Source organism: Microcebus murinus, chromosome 15 (assembly GCF_040939455.1).
Source record: "Microcebus murinus isolate Inina chromosome 15, M.murinus_Inina_mat1.0, whole genome shotgun sequence".
NCBI lineage: Eukaryota > Metazoa > Chordata > Mammalia > Primates > Cheirogaleidae > Microcebus > Microcebus murinus.
In genome coordinates this window covers 32,165,167-32,185,555 of record NC_134118.1, presented here as the reverse complement: position 1 = coordinate 32,185,555, position 20,389 = coordinate 32,165,167, and the positions used below count along the sequence as shown (strand labels likewise).

The following is a 20,389-nucleotide window of genomic DNA, read 5'->3' as shown; positions in this document are numbered from 1 at the left end:
TTGGGCCGCCGGGGCGCCGGGGGAGCGAGCCGGCTCCGGGCTGCGCGGGGCAGGTGGGCTCGCCAGGGTGCTCAGTCGGAGGGAGTTTCCGCCGCCAGCCCGGCGCGGTGAGTACACAGCGGCCCCGGAAAAACTAGTGGCTGTGCAGGGGGCGTCCCAAAGATTGTTCCAATACGTGCTCCTGCTTAAAAAGAAAAACCAAGGCTCAGGATAAAGACGTTCAAACACTTGCTAATTTTAGCCAGGAGACAGGCAGGCAGTGCTTGGCGGGAGATTTGAGGAAATTAACATGAAACTAAAAAAAAAAAAAAACAAAAACCCGAAATCTTAGTTGAAAGTAGAACAAACCGTATGGATCAGAACATAACAAATACTGATTTAAAAAGAAAAAAAAAAACAAAGTCTGCATAGAAGTTTAAATTGCTAGGAAAACTGTAAAGGAAAAGTATTTGCTAAATGAAACAAAAGTAGTAAAATAAAAATGTATTCATATGGCTTAAAAACATATCGGTGGATAGTTAAAACATTAAAATAATGTTTGGTTTTACTTAAAAGTAGTTTGAGACTTGTTAGGTTTGCGCTGAAAAGAATTGGGAGTCATGTGCTGGAGAGAGTGACACTGCTTTTCCACAAAAACTCATTGATTTAGAAAGAGGCAGACTCTTGTTTTAAAGATTGTAAATTATTGCCAATCCACACTGAAATTAGATCACATGTTCTCTGAAATGTACAAGGGCTGTATGCAGTGGACTTCATTTATCCATAGGTAATAACTGGCACTTCAAATTATTTTTTCAATCTGGGGTGAGATCACAGAGGCTTATTAAGGTTTTCTGCTAATGCTCTTTAGGGGATCCTTCTTTTCAGGAAAATAATTTGCCACTTTTTGAAGGTTAGGCATTCTCTTATCAATGTACATATAAAAATTTTGGTTTGCTTTGCTTGTTTTTAATTAAAAGGAAAAAAATGATTTCTTAGCTATCACCTAATCATGTGCCCTTTTTAGTCATATGATAACTTTTCCAGATACCCCTTGCATCTCTGACCTATTGCAACTCTGATATCTTAGCAGCAGTCCACCTGGGTCAGCAAATAGCTCATGAAGCCACTGAGGGGCTGAAACTCTCTGAGCCTAACAACGAAACTATTATTATTTTTACTGAATAGTGTTGCTGTGTCGATGTTTAACACATCTCAGTGTCTCCTCCTCAACTTCCATCCCCATGCAGGATGTTTTCTTACAAGCAGTATGTTTTGTTTTTGGTTTTAAGAAAGCCTACACAATTTCAAATGAATATTTTCCTTACTAAAGTTTATTGAATAATTTTGAAGTTATCACTGTTTTCAGTGAAACTGTCCTTAATAATGCTAACATTTTGTAGGTAGTTGTATATTTAATTTCTGCAAGAACACATGAGAAACAATACATGGACCTTTAAGTATTTCTCATGGTAAAATAAAATAACAAGGACAGGTGATTTCAAGTGCACTTTATTCAATACATATCCACAAGAAGCTATCACTATAAAATTAAATTTTGATAGAAAAAAAAGACTGGATTATGCCTAATTTCATTCCAGAGGGTGTATTCCAAAGGGTCATAGAGAACCAGAGCTTTTTAATAAGTTTAGCAATGTTGTCCAATAGAACTTTCTGCAATGATGGAACCTATTATATTACAGGAGAATTGTTCACAATGTACCAAAAATTGTATTCAGATCTTGGAATAAGTTAGGTTTTCAAGCCCTGAAGACAAAGATGGTTTGTTTTCATTTAATTGTAGGCTGTGATAAAAAACATTTCTTGATGGAATACATGAAAAACTGAGTAAATGAATATGAAGTATAGACATAATATATAGTTGCATAATGTCCTAGCTATCTGCAAGAAAGGATCTTTTGAAAAGCTCAATAAATATCATGTATTAATCACAATTTGTTCCCAGGTTCACAACTTCTCAATTGTTTCATTTTTATTTCTTTTATTTCAGAAGTTCTTGAAAAGTACATCAAGTCTAAAGCAACCCAGCTCACTCTCGGGCCGTGCTGGAACCATGAGCAATAATGAAACAGACCTAACCACTGGTTACATCTCCTCTCTCTTAGCTATCATTTTGTTTGGCTCAAACTTTGTGCCACTTAAAAAATATGACACTGGCGATGGTAATTATTTTCCCTTCATTGTTAATCTTATATTATTTTTAAATGTAATGTTCTCTTTTTTTGTGTCTTTTCAAAATGATATCTACAAAAATAGATTTTGTTGCTTTATTCCTGGTACCTAATGAATAGAGCTTACAATAAATCATTTGATAGTGCCCCTGCCAGTTTTATCGCAGAGATAGTCAGTATAGGATGACCCTTAAGATTCTGTTTCATGGTAAAGTTAGTGTGGATACTATCAGGAAAGCTTTTTAGCCATACCTGTTATAGCTACAAAAGAAAGAAGTTATCGTCAGTTGTGCTAATAACACTTGTGTTGAAAACACAAATCTCTAACACAATTGATATATTAGAGAACAATTTGAGCATAACACAAATTCTGTGCTTACTTACCTGCAGTTTTGTCCCAAAACACTAGATGAACACAGAAAGCTGCACCCAGATTAATAAAGGTGTAATGATACACAAAATGCACATATACACACTTCTCACGTCTATCAGCTCCCTCAGGTTACTGCATGTGTTATGAGGCCTCACACCCATCCACATCTGGTGTCAGAACCCTCATCCAACACCTACACAATAACCACAAGCTGCAACCTTTCTGAAGCCTGCTCCCATAAGCAAACTTCTAGTCTTTTTTAAATTAAAGTGCCCTATCTATTGCAGCTTTCATGTATTTAACCAATTAACCAGTTAAAACTGTACTACCATTTTAATTAGGTTCCAGTCTTTTTTGGTAATACATTATGAGGAAGTGTCTGAGTGTTTTCCCTTAACCCAGTTTTCCCCATGAGCTCTGTGGCTTTTATTGCTTGATTTTGCATAGTGCAGTGATTTTTAGGAATGCACCTGTTATATTATAGCAGAAATGACTGTAATGTAAATTTTAGGAAAGGAAAAGCAAGAATTATTTTTATGTTCTTGCCTTCCATATTGAAGCCAGGAGAAAGAATTGGTGATATGACAGTGAATACCTGTTGGGAATTACTTCCCTGGTAGCATTTACTACTTGGTAGCAGTTGTGTTATTCCTCCAGTTCATTGTCTTCATACTACTTAGGCAATAGGATTACAAATTGTTTTCCTCCAGGGCCTGTCTTCTCTTTTCCTTTGGAGTTGAGACAGGAATGGAAACTACTAGAAGAACAACAACAAAAAATGAGTAGAAGATTTGGCTTTTAGGTCTTTCACAATTAGTTGTGTGATCCTGGGTAAATCTTATCAGTTCTTCTGTTTTCAGTTTCTAATTTGTAAAGTGACGAATATATAAAATGAAGTTCCTTTTCATCTATCTGATCCTTTTTGCCATAAAAGTTAGCAGCCATTTTTTCTGTCTGCTCCACTGTGAGATTGAATAGAAATAGGCAAAAATTTTCCAAAGTTAGAATCAGAACTGATACATTGATACATACTCTTATAATTGCCTCAGTGTTTCTTTCAATGTCAGCTATTTCCTTATCCTTTTAATTCCCAAATCTTGATGATATAGAAACCTCAGAGAGATATAGGTATATCTCATACCACCAGGTGATCTTCAGATAACTGGCAAATGACAACTCAGAGCACAGAAAATAGAGTAAACCTGATCTAGAAGGCTAATTCTCGGTATGAGGCCTATATGTGGCCATAAATGACTTTATTTTGATACAAGAGGTGGCATAAATGATCCCCAAAGGTTTAAATCAGTGTTATGCTATTCTGAAGTTTTTAATGCCATATTTTCTAGTAGCAATGGCATTATTAAGTGTGGCATCTGAATGGAAATATAAAGTTAGTCTTGCCAACACTCTTTGGTAGAAAATTCTTGATATGTCTAATGGGAGAAAGAAAAAAAAAAGAATCGTAAGCAGGAACACTTGGTGTATAGGCTTTGGAGTCAAACAACCTGTATTTAAATTCCAGTTCAACGCCTCCTACCGTGTTTCCCCGAAAATTAGACAGGGTCTTATATTTATTTTTCCTCAAGAAAACATCCTAGGGCTTATTTTCAGGGGATGTGTTATTTTCCCCTCAAAGCCTCAGCTTGCAGCACACACAGGATGGCGGGGACCTGACAGGGGGAGCCAACCTTGTTGGTGGGGCTGCCCGCACCTTTCTGGTCACCTCTGGGATAGTAGCTGTTATGATGAGGCAGATGAGAAGGGCTGCTCATCTTCTTTACCGCTCTGCAACAAAATGCATGGGTTGTGCAGATACACTGCGTAGCCACGCCCATCACTAGGTCTTATTTTCAGGGTAGGGCTTATATTGTGCAAATGCTTAGAAATTCTGCTAGGGCTTATTTTATGGGTAGGTCTTATTTTCGGGGAAACACTGTAGGTGTTTGAACAAGTTGTTTAATCTCAGATTCATTTTCTCTATCTTCCAGCTAGGGTTAATTAAAATGCAGAGCAGTTGTAAAAATGAATGCCTATATGCAAAGTGTTCGGCATAGAGGCATTCAATAAATTGTGGCCATTCCTATAATAATACCTCGTTGATACTCCTAAGCACTAATTGATTCAAATCAACTGGACCCACTAATACCTTGTGTTTTTGTTTCCAGGAATGTTTCTCCAGTGGGTACTTTGTGCTGCCATATGGTTGGTTGCCTTGGTGGTCAATCTCATATTACATTGCCCTAAGTTTTGGCCTTTTGCAATGCTTGGGGGCTGCATTTGGGCAACAGGTAATGTATGATATAAATTACTCTTTTATCATTTAACACAGTGATCAAAATGATTCTCATTACCAATTGGAGGAAATAACACAAATAGTAATTCTGAATTATCCTTACCAATAGGTACTAGAAATTAACCATCCTTCAGATGCCCACTAAATATTTTTGGTGCATTATCTAATTTGTTTTCTCAATGATTTCTTTCTAAGCTCCTAGAGGAAATTATTATAATAAAAATGTTTCAATTATTCTCCATCTGTTCAAGTGTAACACATATTATTTTATGTACTCTGGCCTTTTTTCTAGCATATTTATCAGAAAATATGTATTAAATAGTAGCCTCTACTTATATCATTTTTAGGATTTATCCTAAGTAGGATACATACATTATCATTTCAAAGGGTTGGTTAACAGAAAAACAAAGCAAACAAAAATCTTCTCTCTGTTGCCTTATCAATACCTGAAATTATATAACTAGAATATATACCTTTGCTTGGCCAATCAGAATTTTTTCCCTTCAATTAATATAAATACACCCCAAGAGAGCTTTTTCTCTTGAACAATGAGGATTTTTAAGTATCAAAGCTCTTTAGAGATAATTTTGTTAAGGGCAAATACATTTTAAAATATTAGAAATTTATTGGTTACGTACTTAATTTGAGTCTCTGAAGGATTAAATGATTTAGTGAAATTTATTAGTTAGAGGATAAAAGAATTAACTTTCAGATCTCCACTAGGATTTACATTATTATATCTCGGTATGATTGTTTGTCATGTCTAATGGGGAGAGAGGAACAGAGTAAGGATCCATCCACCCTGCAGATCTTTATAAGCACTGCAGGAGTTATATTCACCCAGCAGGTTCCTCTAGGAGTCAGTGGGGAAAGAGTCTAATTTGAGAAATGTTGCAGATGTGGATGCTACAGGTCAGAGCAACTGATAGGGAATGTAGGAGGATATGGGGCATAGAGGAAAAGGAATACAATGATATAGGGATTTGATTTGATTTGATTGGGAGGGTGTTGGTATTGACGCATGTGAGGAAAGAGGAAAAAGAACATGTTTGAAAGGGAAAACAATGGGTTCAGCTTGGGACCTTCCGAGTTTGTAGGTCTTGGTGTTTCCACAGTGCAGAACCTCTGGTTGGAGATTTCTTATTGGCAGTTTGGAGCATGACACTACAGCTCTGGAATAGGTCCAGGCTTGAGCTAAAGTGCTGGGAACATAAGCCTAAGCTGATAGCTGAAGTCATGAAATTAGGTCAAGTACATAAAGAGCAATATAGCAAGGAGAGGAATTTGTTCAAGGAAAAATATTTAGGGGATGCCTAAATTTAGAAGATATGATGAGAAAGAGCAGCCAGAGAAAGAGCTAAAGAGAGAAACAGAAAAGTCAGGAGATGAAGGCATCTTAGAAGTCTAAAGTGAAAACCTTTTAAGAAGAAATTGCAGGACTGAGGCCAGACTGTAAAAAAATCCATCATGGACTTGGCCCTCAGTGACCCTCTAGAACATAAGATAATGACTGTGGGAATCCAGAAGACAAATCGGAACAGGAGAGCAAATTCTGGGGCCACGTTAGAGCCAAAGACTTCTGCCAGTGGTTGGCCCTGGTTTGAGTCTAAGAGGATAGTCACTGCTAACTAATTTTACCATTGACAGCTTCTGCAGAGAGGCATAGAAAAGAGAGTTGTGTTAAGGAGGAAAAACATCTGCACATTTAGGCAAGGAGCTAATCCAACATTTTTCTTTGAAGGATTTTTCCCTTAGCCTAATTCTTTTAACAATCATAATCATAAATTTAATGCCAAAAAATGGGTTATTTTATTTAAAAAATAAGCAACTGTGCTTTAATGAATTTGTCCAAATCCCACGAGCTCCAGTTGAAGTTAGAATAAAAACTAATTCTATATATAAATATATTTTCTGTGTTGGAAATAACACTTTTCTTCTGTATTTTGCATCTACAGGGAACATTGCTGTCGTCCCAATTATCAAAACCATTGGTTTAGGCCTTGGAATCTTAATATGGGGATCGTTTAATGCTTTAACTGGCTGGGCGAGCTCAAGGTAATACAAGTGAAGCTATTTCAACTAAGACTCCCTGCACCTATACCCTGTGTAAGGCAAGTGCTTGCTGAGGAGAATAGTATGATTCTTATTCTCACAGAGATTATCGCTGGTAAAACATATACATAAAATATGCCACTTTTAATATGATTTGTCCTAGGTTATTAGTAAGTAATCTAGATATTTGATCAAGATATAGTACAGGCCAGGCGTGGTGGTTTACACCGGTAATCCTAGCACTCTGGGAGGCTGAGGCAGGAGGATTACTTGAGGCCAGGAGTTTGAGACCAGCCTGGGCAAGAGAAAGACCCTGTCTCTATTAAAAAATAGAAAAAAAATCACCTAGGTGTGGTGTCACGCACCTGTAGTCTCAACTACTCGGGAGGCTGAGGGAGGAGGATTGCTTGAGCCCAGGAGTTTGAGATTGCTGTTAGCTATGATGATGCCACTGCACTCTAGCCCAGGGGACAGAGTGAGACTCTGTCTCCAAAAAAAAGAAAAAAAGAGATATAGTACAGAATTATATCTAAGAAACAGAAGTAGGGAGAGAAAAAGGGAAGTGATTTTTTTATTTTCCCTTTCTACTGTATAACAATTTTCTAGACACGTTATATGCATCATATATGCATCATTCTCACCTCATTTTTCACAAATATATGAGGTAAGCACTATCTCATAAAAGAGCAGATACACAAAGAGCTTGAATAACTTGCTGAAGGTCACAGAGCTAAGAAGCTAGGATTCAAAGCCAGGTCGTTTAGTTCCAAAGCGCATATTCTTCCCTCTAGAGCAGGATCACCAAACCATGGCCCAGTTTCCCAGCCATTTTTGTAAATAAAGTTTTATTGGGACACAGCCAAACGCATCCATTTTAAGTATTATCTGTGGCTGCTTTTACACTACGGTGGCAGAATTGTTGCAAGAGAACATCTGGCCCACAAAGCCTAAAACGTTTCCTCTCTGGCCCTTGAAGAAAAAGTTTGCCAACCCCAGCTCTAGAATCATGATGTCCAATAGAGTAGCCACAAGCCATAGGAGGCCATTCTTATTTAAATTTAACTTAATTAGAAGTTGACATAATTGACTTTCAGTTCCTCAGTTGCACTAGCTGCATTTTGTATGCTCAGTAGCCACAGAGGACTAGAGGCTGCCCCACTGTGCAGTGCAGATGTAGAACAGTCCCATCATCACAGAAAGTTCTATTGGCTTGTGCCGCCCTTGGTCAGCAATAAAATGAACATTTTAGTCCTATTTGGGAAAATGAGTAGAATGGAGAGTATTATTCTCACCTTACTTTTTGGGGCTCATCCATATAACCACCTCAAAACAACAAAACAAACTTACTAACCTCAAATACTTTCTTCCCTATCCTGTCCCCATCCCCTGCCCTGCTTTTTTACAAATACTTTTCTTTTAATTTTCCTTCTTGCCTCCTTTCCCTTTGGCCCTGAATGGTTCTCGGTGATTCTTGATAATGATCATGACAATGTCAAGGCATGGAAAAAAAAAAAAGAATTGAAGATGATGCCAAAGAATAAGGATATTAACCAAAATGTTATTTAAAAGTTTATTTCAAATACTATACAAAATTACAGCCAATTATTTAGCCTTTAGATAGTCATTTGAACTATTTTTTCCTCCTCTTTTAGTCTGAAGAAAGGGACACTTGCAAGTACTTTTGCATATACTAACTCATTTAATCTTTGTAACACTCCTGTCAGGTGGGTACAGTTATTATGCCATTTTAAACATGGGGAATTGACACACATGAAGATAAGTAACTTATCCAAAGACACAGTTAATAAGTGAGAGAGCTAGAGTTTGAACCTAGGAATCTGGCCCGGAGTCCAGGCCCTTGAACATTATTACAATGAAACATTTCAACAATATCTAATTTGATGTGACTTTCTGAGTTTTCAGGTTTGGCTGGTTTGGACTGGATGCAGAAGAAGTACCAAAACCGCTGCTAAATTACATTGGAGCTGGGCTGTCGGTAGTAAGGTACACAGCCACTTCTAATGATATAGCTGTTCTTCCAACCATTTAGAGTGCTTTTCTAAAGATCCTGATGTGTTTACATTTTTTTAAACCTGCATTTCATAAAATCTGTGTGATTGTTCCTCAGATTGTTCACTTACAATGACACACTGTTTTTAGAGGACAAAAAGTGCCAGATCTGGGCTCAAGAGCCTCAGCTTTAGCTCTCCAAAGCCCTTAAACCCCGGGAAATCAGCTCAGTGTTATCATCTATAAAATGTAGAAAATCATAATACATAGTTCATAAATTAGGATCAAATGGCATACTATTTTGCAAACGAAAACATGCTACACCAACAAATGTTCTACTGGCTTCCTGGTTCCCTGGGAACAGCCACTAACTTTTGCTCCTACTTACTGGTCATTGCTCTGTCCCCTCACTCACTCCTCTCAACCTAGATAACCACTGTCTCACCTGTGAAAACACATACTCTTTTGAATACCTATTTGAGGACGTGTCTGTGTCTAGTTGTATATACTCAATGCAGAAGGATAAAAATGACTTTGAATTGCTATATGGCAATGTTCAGTTAATAAAACTCTAACAGGCATTGGGTCACCTTAAATTCAGTCCCCTTTCCTCCTTGGACTCCATTTATAGTCCCTGTCAGTGCTTCACATAATGGATAGCACTGCCTAGAAAGATTTTAGTACTTTTTTATTCTTTAGGGAAAGAACAGTATATTTGCCTTATTCCAGAAATGATGGCATTTCCCCAGCCACATTCAGGAACAATCTCTTTGTCATTGAAATGTTGCCTAAGAGAGTACTCCCAGGCCAATTGAAGAAGAAATAACATAAATTATTCTAAAATAGCAGATTCCTGACACTTATTTTTGTTAGAGGCAATTTTATGTATTTTATACAATTCATATAGAATTCTAACTTTGACTAGCTCTCTCAAAAACAATTTCTTTACCTCCTAAAATTGTAATGTAGCATGCCTTCATTTTGACTTAATGGTAATTCAAGGCTAGTTTACCCAGTGCATCAGACATTGTTTTTCTTCATATTTCTTCTTTATTTAGAAAGAATACATTCTTTGAAATTACAAGGCAATTATTCATGTTCCAACACTTCTACCTGTCTGGCCTTGGGCAAATCACTTCATTACTCCAAGCCTTGGTTTCTACATCTATAAAGAGGGGATAATAATAGCACCAACCTCATAAGATATTTTGAGGAATAGATGAAACAAAATATGTTTAGTGCTTTGTAGGGTGCTAAGCACGTGGTTAATGCTCTATTAGGTAGTTTTCACTATAATTATTATTTTTATTAATAACTATATGTGTTCAGTTACTGTTTCCCCTCTGGACATTTGTTGCTTAATTTTATGTTAAACTAGTCAGTGCATCTGAGGAATCTTGCTGCTCAGTTGGGAGGTTGGTCTGTAGCAGATAAATTTGGTGATCTCTTCCTGTAATGTAGCCAGGCTTCCTTCTATGTTTCTCCAGTGAAAGGAATTTCTAGAATCTGTTACTTCATCATTTTAAGTCAATTAAATCAGTTTGTTTGGCATTCATTGAATAAACTTGGAGCTTCATAGTCAGTGTAAAGAAGCTTGGAATATGGTTGCATTGGTTTAGGTAAGATGCTGCTTTTCTTTTTAAAATTAAAATTATCGCTTCTATCCTCTGTATAGTGGAATTTTTAAAGAATTGGTTAGATAATTTCTAGCTTTACATTTTCTCTACATGATATGTAAGGTAAGTGCCAGTCAGTCTGTATAACCAAAACCACTCTAGGTATGTTAAACAGCATGGGATTTAACACAGGGAATTGTTTACAAGACTCAGTGCAGCAAAAAAAAAAAAAAAAAAAAAGCAGGTGCCATCACCCATAACCCAGGAGCCCTCACTCCAGCTGGCACTGCTTGAACAGTTGCCTCTGCCCTGACCTATTGCTGCTGCTGAAACTATGGGAGTCGCCACCAAAGCAAAATGGTTTCTCTCATCTTTTCATCTTAAGCAAGTGCCTCCCAGGGCAGAACTCCGCTGCCAATAGAGATTGCGAAAGGTAGCTTTCAGTCTTCTAGGCCTCAGGGTTCAGGAGAGAGCAGATAAGTGTGGAAATGGATTAGACACTGAGAAACAATATCTAGGACACGTTCTTGAACGTTTGCTTTAATGAAGTTCCAGGAGTTTCAGGAGTTAAAACTCAATTTAAAAAATAGTAATGTGCTTTACATTATCCTTTAGAGTCTGCTTGCCATTCGTTTTTCTTCTCGCCTGACTTGTCTTCCCTGGAGGGCTATGTTTACTCCCACAGCTTCAGCTATTATTTTACACTGCAGGGAAAAACAAATCTTTGTTTCTAGCCATTACCCCTTTTCTCAGGGCCAGGGCCCTCATACCTCACTGTGAACCAGACTGGACATCTCTACATGGCTGCCCCATGAGTACCTCCTGCTTTGCAAAGAGGGTATATACCCATTTTTTAGATGAAAAATGTCAAGGCTGAGAGAGGTTAAGTGATTTGTTAGAGGGTCATACAGTTGTTTGAGGAAAAAATCAAGTACTTTATCTATAGCCTCCAAGTATTTCTAGCATAGCATTATGTATTTATTAGAAAAACACACTGGTCTATACAAAGTAGAAGGTTTTCACTGTATAATTTTGAGAATAAAATATGATTGCCTTACAAATTACAAATATCAGCCTTACAAATTACATACACACACACACTTAACTCATTTAGATATGTACAAATAATTTGGTTTTGTGCATTCAGTTTTACTGAATATTAAGTACTTTTTGTACCCTGAAGGAGATGTAAGATGTTGGTTCTACTGTGGAGGGGAGAGGTGTGATCCATTTCCTCACCCATCATAAGGGTTATGGCTGACGCTCGTGTAACAAAAGGTTAACAAGAGAAATGCATAACAAATTTAATCAAAGTTTTCCATGACTCAGGAGCCTTCAGAAATGCTCAGCCAAAGACTCAGGGGCTGAGGGGAGAAACGCAGCAAGACCTGAGTTGCTCAGCATGCCAGAGCTCCATACTTTGGGGTATCATTTCCTGAGCCCCAAAACTATCTTCTATTAGAAAATCTTTAGGAAAAAAGGTCATTGGGAATTATGACAAATTGTCTGGATTACACGGTAACTGTTCTCAGTGTTGGTGAATTCAAAGAGGAAGATGCAGTGAGGACTGGCCTGGGGGAAGTTCTCTTATCGCTTTCAGATTCTTCTTTAGTTTGGGTAGGAAGAAGAGGGTGTGTAGGGTGTCCACCTAAGGAAGAAAAACAAGCAAGAGCAAGTGGTTGTGAAAGATTGGGGAGGGGAGGGTCCTAGAGAGCTTGGGGCAGGGAGTGGCCATGAATGAAAGTTGAGATAGGTTGGGAGGAACAGAATGCAGAGAGCCAGAAAAACCAGAAAAGAAAGTTAAATTTCATGTGGAAAGGAGTATGTGACTATTCAAGTTTTTAAAGTAATTAAGAGACTGAACTAAGGAAGCTAACTAGGAAATTTTAAATTTTTATCTACAAGATAGCATACGTTAATAATGTACACTATTCTGTACCTAGCCACCTAGCCTCATTCAGCCTCATATGTGCTTTGAAAGCTCCTTATTTTCTTTTATATTTTGAATCATGCAAATGTATTAAAAAGCATTTTTAAATGGATGTCAAAAGTAGACCAAGGTTATTCATTTTCTTAATTTAATATTGTAACACATTTTAACATATTTGCATGGTTCCAAGTTAATAGTAAGGGAAGCCTTTGTCGCAAAGACACTGGACATAAATAGTGCATTATGAGAGAGATATTAAAGGGAAAAAAATTATTCAGCTCAGGGGTGTATGCTTTTAATCTCTTAAAATTCATCCTGGAAATCTTTCCCTATCACAGCATAGAGATCATCCTCATTCTTTTTCTATAGCTGCATAGTATTCCATTGCATGATCATGTAGGTCACCTCATCTAAGCGTGGGTGTACATGTGTTGGTGGGCCTGCAGCAGATTGCTGAGGTCAAGGTAGACAGACCTGGGGCTTTGGTAGACAGCCCCAGATTCTCCTCTGTGGGAGTCGTAAGGTTCTGTACACACATCAGGAGGATATAAGGGTTCCTGTCCTCTATAGTTTGTCCACCTGAGGGTGTTGTTAAATGTTAGAGGTATGTCAGTGGAATAGGTGATAAATATTATTTCAATGTAGTTTTCATCTGAATTTCTTTTACGATGTAATTCTAAAGTTAAGCAGGGATAGAAAGAAGGATGAGGCCATTGACTGAAATAAGGAAAGCAGGAGAAAGATCTGATTTGGGGGGAGAATTTACGAGTTTAGCCTTTCACTTGTTGCAGTTAAGCAAAATGAGAGACATCAAACAGAAATGGGAGTTCTGAAGGAATAGCAGGATCGCTGAAGGGGCAATTTGGAAATAATCATCATATCATTAGAACTTGATGGGTTAAGTTGTGTTTTCTCTTCAAAATCAAGCAGCTTGATATAAACCAGTGTCATGATAAGTATCACTAAAATTCATTTTCTTTCCAGTGCTTTCATATTTCTGTTCGTCAAAAGTGAACTACCGACTAACACGTGTTCCGTGGATACCACACCATTAATGACAGAGCATGTGAGTATGGCATGAGAGACAACTTGATTTGAAACATAAAATTAAGATAAATGGAAAATACGTGAATTTGAAACACAGATAAAAAGGTAGTGTTTCCCTGTCACTTACGGCTGTATAAAATATCTTAGTGTATTTATTATGACAAGGTCTAAGTAACAATCAATCAGTATTTCCACAGGAAAGTTTCTCAGCAAGCACAGAGGTCTATTAATTTTTATTAACAGTAGATCCCTACTAGGAGATTGTATATATAAAACTCCATACTTTGGAATCATTTAAAGATTCCTATAATAGGAGAATCCTAAATATTGTAGTGGAATGTGAATGTAGGTATAGAGAGGACCAGGAAGGAGGTTTTGAAGTCGATCCAGGGGAGGAATAGATGACAAGAAGCTAACAGAAGGGTAAGTGAAGTCATATGACAGTAAGAAATTAAGTAAGTTGATTTTCTTCCTATTTCTCTTTTCTGCTATATCCTGGCCTACTCAAAGGTAAAGATAGAAAATATGTAGGGAGTCACTGTTTTGACCTTGAAGAGTCTGAATTAGTTTGGAATGGCAAATCTGGGTTATACAGGGGCAAACTTTAAAAGGAACCTGACATAGCACAAGTGTCAGTAGCTACATATGCAAAAACGATTTCAGGGAAAACCCTCACTGCCATGAATGGAGACTAAAGTCCTCCCTGTCTCAAGAACCCCTCTACCTGCCAGGGGTCTGGTGCTACCTGGCTGCCCTGAATCCAGCTCCCCACACCCCCACTGGAGTACTGCCTCCCCAAAACGTGCTGCCTCTACTCCTTCAAAAGTAATCTCTCCTTTCCTTCTTCCCCCATGAAAACTTTTTATCAGCTAGGATGACTGAAACTTTAGTGCAGCTGACTCTAAAGTTGAATAATAATTTACTTAAGTGTAAGAGAGAAGTTTATGAATCCATAGGCATCTCTAATGAAGGAAATGTTTCAGAGAGAGTGGAAGAATCGAGACTGGGAGAAGGTTCGTGTCCTTGCCTCTGTTAGGAATCCAGATACCTCCTAACCAGCCAAACAATTGTTCCTTCCAAACAAAGGAACAATATAATAAAATAAAATATATACAACTTGGTGAAAGATACACAGTAGGCTAACTGCCTTAGATTTTTCTAGGCAAGCTAGAAGGATAGAAACTAAGTTTATAGATACACAACAGCATGATTAGTTGGTATACAACCCTACATCATGAACTCCTTACAGGAGAAGAAAGCATTATTGCCAAAGGAAAACCTGACTTAGCATGTGATAAAGAATTCACATCTAATTTCTTATCTCTTACAAAAGGAGTATAACACCAAGGATACTTCAGCTAAAAGGTACAAAAGTTTACAGTTGTCCCCCCTTATTCACAAGGGATATGTTCCGAGTGGATGCCTGAAGCCGTGGACAATACTGAAACTTATATATTAAATATCTTTTTGATCCAGTCACCAAGACAGTTACCACGTGACTAATTGGCAAGTAGCATATACAGTGTGGACACACTAGACAAAGGGAGGATTCATGTCCCAGGCAGGACATAGAGGGACAGTGCAAGAGTTCATCGTGCTACTCAGAATAGCACACAATTTAAAACTTACGAATTTTTTATTTCCAGAATTTTTTATTTAATATTTTTGGACCATGGTTGACAGTGGGTAACTGAAACCACACAAAGCGAAACTGCAGATAAGAGGGGAATACTGTACATTCAATGGTAGAAATACTATCAATTTACTTATAATTTTTCCTGACTTAGAGTATTAGCCTAATCTTGAAACACAGCTAGAAATGTTTTATTAACTAATTCAATAAAAAAAAAATCAGTATAAAAATGCTTATTGATCTTAGGCATTCCATAGTAGGAGAGTCTGAGATTTTCTTGGTTCTAATGTCATTACAGATATGCAGACTATTAAAATATGCTAATGAAAGACAAGAGTTAATAACTTTTTGTTAGTTTCGATAAGTGTAGCCACATATGAAACTGTGAACATTTTAAGTGGAGAACTTTCCAACTGCCAAACTATTTTGAATGAAAGAGGAACAGGATTAGAAACAGTTGAGTCTATAGATAGGAGAGTGCATAGGTGATGTGTTCATATTTTAAAGCATGTTTGAGAGAGGACAGAAAAACACTGGGAATCTTTTGTCACCAGTGTGATTTTCAACTGAATTCTCTTTTTGTTTTGGTTTTTGCCAATGTTTTCAATAGGTGATCAACGAATGTCAAGTTCCCTGTTCCTGGGTGGATAGACTTTCTAGAGTACACTACCGCATAGTGTAAGGAGAGGTTACTTCTTGGTTCGTTATTCTATTTAATATTTGGTTGAAACAGGGATTCACAGAGAGAAGTGATATTCACCTGAGTTCCAGAAGAAAATGGTACTGCAAGCTTTACCTTTAGTTCTATGGGGCAAAGTTTTCTTTGCCCCCTGCTGAATTTTAGGTACAGATGCCCTTGAGCCCAGCTGCTTCAAGGAATTACTAAGCCATTGTAGTATCTCCAACCAGTAAGTAAAGAACAAAAGCAACTTCATTTTGCAGAACTTGTGCACCTAAAGTGAAAGAGGTAGTATAATAACCAACATGCTCTCAGCAGTCACAGTATTAGGCAAGAACTTCTCTAGTACTGCACCATCCAGGATGTCCACCCTACGCTGGCAATATCTCTGATCATGTTTTGGACAATTTTATAATCCCAAGACATTCATTATCAAATATAGTGGAATATTCTGTGTCCATGTGGGTTCTACCCCCACTACATTCATTTGGATTCAGAGAGTTATTAGACTCATCATCAGTCTTCAGAGTGTTTGCATTTTATTTTTTGGACTACCAAGGAAATATGAAATTATATAATAGTTAATACCTTACATTTCATAATTGATGACTTGTTTTTAACTTTATGTGGTGATATCTTCTTTTTACTCAAGAATATAAAGCCTTCCCTTAGATAGCATATACCTTCACGGTGGAACAGAGCATCACCTGGCACATAGTAGGTACTCAATAAATATTGGAACAAATTGAATGAATGCATCAACTAATAAAAAACAAGCTTTGGAATAAATAAATATGTTGTTGTCTTTGCCTCTGAATTAAAAAAACGTTTCAAAAAATTTTTTTCAAAACATTTTTTTCACAAAACATCTCCTCCATTAAGAGGGTTTTTGTTTAAAAAAGTAATTTGCTAGGCCTAATCTATTAGTGGTGTTTGTGTTTGGGATAACCCAGGACTATGAAGTCCAGGCTCATATCACACAGGGACTTGCAGTGAGAGCAGAACACCTTGCGAGGGTGGCCCTGGCAGTCTCTACACACTCATGCTCCTTAAAGCAGTATTAAAATTAACTAAGAATTTGTTTTTAGGCTTTGGAGGGAATCCTTTTTTCCTACAACTTTCTGTTTTATGTCATTGTTTTTTGTATTAACTTCAAGGGACTATTCCAAAATATCAATCACCTCCCTCAGAATCATTGGAAATGCTTGCTTCATGCAGATGCAGCCCAAGTCTGGGGAGTTAGGATGACTCCAGTGCTTAAAATGAAACTTTTTTTTTCCTTACATTATAATAAGAAATGTTTCACTTGAAATATCCAGATTATTTGATTGAATCAGCACTTCCTCTTGACCAAGCCATTGTCAATTGAGGCATAGGCAAGTCTGTGGATCTCAATAGTTGTTTTGAACAAACATATGTTTGGCACTTAGTCTATGCTAGTTCTATGCTGGGTATTACAGGGTGTTTAAAAACCAAGCATAAGGCATAGTATCAGTCCACAAATATCAAATAATTTAGAGAGCCAAGTTTATTTATGTAGACTGTACAATATAACAGTAGCAATAGTCTCATCTATGTAATGATGACTTATAATGATAATCTATTAAAACTTTTGTAAATCATGTACTTCCAAAATTAGTCAGTGGAGGACTGAAGCTACCGTCCTAGTCCTGATGCAGCATTAACATTGTGGAGTGTTTCTCTGACTTCTGCCAGTCACAGAGCTTGAGATAGATGGGTGCTTTCTGCTTAACTGCTTGTGATTTGCATTTTGAAGCATCCTTTAGTTGTGATTCTATTTGTGTGCTTGTCAGAAATATTGCTTTGGACCAAGATTAATAGTGATTTATTTTTGTTTTGAAGGGGCTGCACTCTTGCAGTGATATCCGGAGTTCTCTATGGATCTACATTTGTGCCAATTATTTATATCAAGGACCATAGCAAAAGAAATGATAGTATATACGCGGGGGCAAGCCAGTATGGTGAGAGTACAGTCATTTTCCTTTATAAACAAAATCATTAATATCCTTTTTGTGATTATAAGAAGAATTATAATATTAGTAAATATTGGTATGTAGATTGGATCTTACCTGTTCATTGTAAGTGGTGAATTAGAAAGGCACTGAAGACTAAAAGAAAGAAAGGACTGAATATTTTTGTATGATCTTTAACATACAAATACAATCAACTTTGGTCAGAATTCATTTCAACTCTTTGGATCTTAACAGATGGTTTCTGGCTTTCCCATAAGGATTTGGAGATTATTTTCCAGTTAGATGATGTCTAGGAAAATATGTATTCTTCTGCTCTTTTACAAAAGGCAAACGTATAGTACTCGTACTTTAAAATCAAGTAAAGGTCAAAGTATAGCCTTAGTAAAGGTCAAAGTGTAGCCTATTTAGTCAAAGGATATTATTTTTCAAGCACAAACTAGTGAGTTGAAAGGCCAACTTAATGCTTCCTGTTAATATCTCAGTTTCCAGTTTCCATTAATCTCTTAGGAGTGAACTCAACACTGTATGCAATAGCCTGGTACAAGCTCAAAAAGAGATGAAAGAGTGTCTACTTGCTATAATTATGTTGAAACATGGCTTATACCCAGGAAATGATAAGAGAATGCAATCATGGATAAAATAAAGTTCTAAATCAGATGGTACAAAAAATTAATGTGATCTGTGTTCAGATAAGGGAGAAGTTTGGAGAGCAAAAGTCACAAGACAAAGATTGTTGAAGAAATTGAGATTTGAACTCATCTTTAACAGTGGATCGATTCTGAGTAGATGCTATAATTTCCATATTTTTTCTATTTAGTCCCTATGTCCAGTACTCAGACCTTTTATTGATTTCTTTTGTTAAGATTTAATAAAAATACTTTTTTATTTTTATAAAAGAATGAAAACTCATACAAATAGAATAACATAGGATAAATTAAAAGAGGAGGAAAACAAGAGTGGGAAAATAAAAGGAACCAGGAAAGAGCCTAAAAACTTTGTACTACACTTGCATACTTGCCAGAAATGAGCCATACATTTGGCTTGCAGGTTTCTTGTAGCCATGAGGGAAATCAAATGAGTCCCATGATTCAATGAGCACAAGATAAAAACAACTAATTGTTCAGGACTACAGTTGTTCTTGGTACTGGGACATAATAAACAATGTCCTCAAAAATCTCTTCAAATAAATAGAACAATGAGTTCTTAGGAATCTTGCTCATCTGACCACTCTGAATGTAATATGATAGGAACACTTTGTTCCAGTTTATTCTAGGATGACTTTTAAAATTTTATTTATTTAACAAACACATATGTAATATGTGATGTGTCCTAAGTCCTTTACAAATACTAACTCAGTTAACCCTCATAGCAACTGATACCATTATTATCTTAGTTGTACAATTGAAAAATTAAAACAGAGAGACAAGATGATTTGCCCAAGCCGTAAAGTTAGCGATTAGTGGCATGAGAATTTGCACTTAGGTGGTCCATGCTTTTAATTGCTATGTTTTGCTGTCTTTTGTGGTGGTCCATAGATGATGTATTCTTATATAATCCAGAAGTGGGATTTAAGACTTAGAAGAAAAGACAAACTCTTTGTCCTTCAAGCTTCCCTCCCTAAATATGGCTGCTCATCTTTATCAAAATTTTAAGTGACATAAACATTGAGTCCAATGTAGGTTTCTCAGCCAAAAACCTGTCGTGCACCCATCTGTGTGGCCAGAGTACCATCTGCTTGAACAGTCAGTGGAGTTAGGGGTTTTTCAGGGATTGGGCCACCATCATGGGTTATTAACTCCCCCATGTACTTAGATTTGTAATAAACAACTGAATAAAACCCTCTTTGGAATAACTCTCCAAATATCCTTCTGCATATCTGTCATGTGCAACAGAGATGCTGTTCTCAGATTGATCATAGACAATATAAAATTAGCTCCCCCTAATTTTTTCCCCCACATCCCCACTGCCGTCAACCTGGAGATTTTCTGTAATTGCTACAGTCATTAATAAAATTAGGTATGAATACCTAAGTGTAAACATCATAGTCACATAATTCATTGTTTCTTACTTAGCTTTCCCAGATGATCATAAAAACTAGCCTTTTAGATTTTGTTATAGTAACTGATTTGCTTCTTAATATTTCTAGATTTTAAACAGATTAAATAGAATTGTATATGAACAAAATGTAGAAAACTAGGATGATTAAGTACAATGAATGGTTTCTTTACTTTTAAGGGTAATTTTGATGAGTTTATTTTCAGAAATCTAACTATATTTGGAATGATTAAAAATGACATTTGAGAGTTTTATAATCTGTATTTTCAGATTTAGACTATGTTTTTGCACACTTCAGCGGCATCTTTCTTACAAGTACAGTCTACTTTGTGGCCTACTGTATAGCCATGAAAAATAATCCTAGACTCTATCCTGAGGCAGTCTTACCAGGTAAGAATATTTACTTCTTCTTATGTGAAATTATCATACATTACTCATTTAGCTTGAATAATTTTCTTTTGGAAACCAAGCTATCTTGTGTGTGTGTGTGTGTGTGTGTGTGTGTGTGTGTGTGTGTGTGTGTGTGTGTTATGTGT

The 20,389-nt window shown here is 36.8% G+C and overlaps 1 protein-coding gene across 3 annotated transcripts in view; it reads left to right on the top strand.

Moving 5' to 3' along the window:
• TMEM144 (transmembrane protein 144) overlaps positions 1-20,389 on the top strand; it is a 39,107-nt gene that overhangs the window by 5,482 nt on the left and 13,236 nt on the right. For 2 of the 3 annotated variants that reach the window (XM_076010560.1, XM_012783605.3), the window contains exons 2-9: positions 1,991-2,162; positions 4,710-4,832; positions 6,793-6,892; positions 8,813-8,893; positions 13,430-13,511; positions 15,736-15,803; positions 17,668-17,786; positions 20,124-20,243. In XM_076010560.1, coding sequence (XP_075866675.1) covers positions 2,054-2,162; positions 4,710-4,832; positions 6,793-6,892; positions 8,813-8,893; positions 13,430-13,511; positions 15,736-15,803; positions 17,668-17,786; positions 20,124-20,243 — 802 coding nt within the window. In that variant the 5' untranslated portion in view covers positions 1,991-2,053. Of the gene's footprint in view, positions 1-7; positions 108-1,990; positions 2,163-4,709; positions 4,833-6,792; positions 6,893-8,812; positions 8,894-13,429; positions 13,512-15,735; positions 15,804-17,667; positions 17,787-20,123; positions 20,244-20,389 lie in introns of those variants that run through there. The other variant, XM_076010561.1, reaches the window with a different exon arrangement.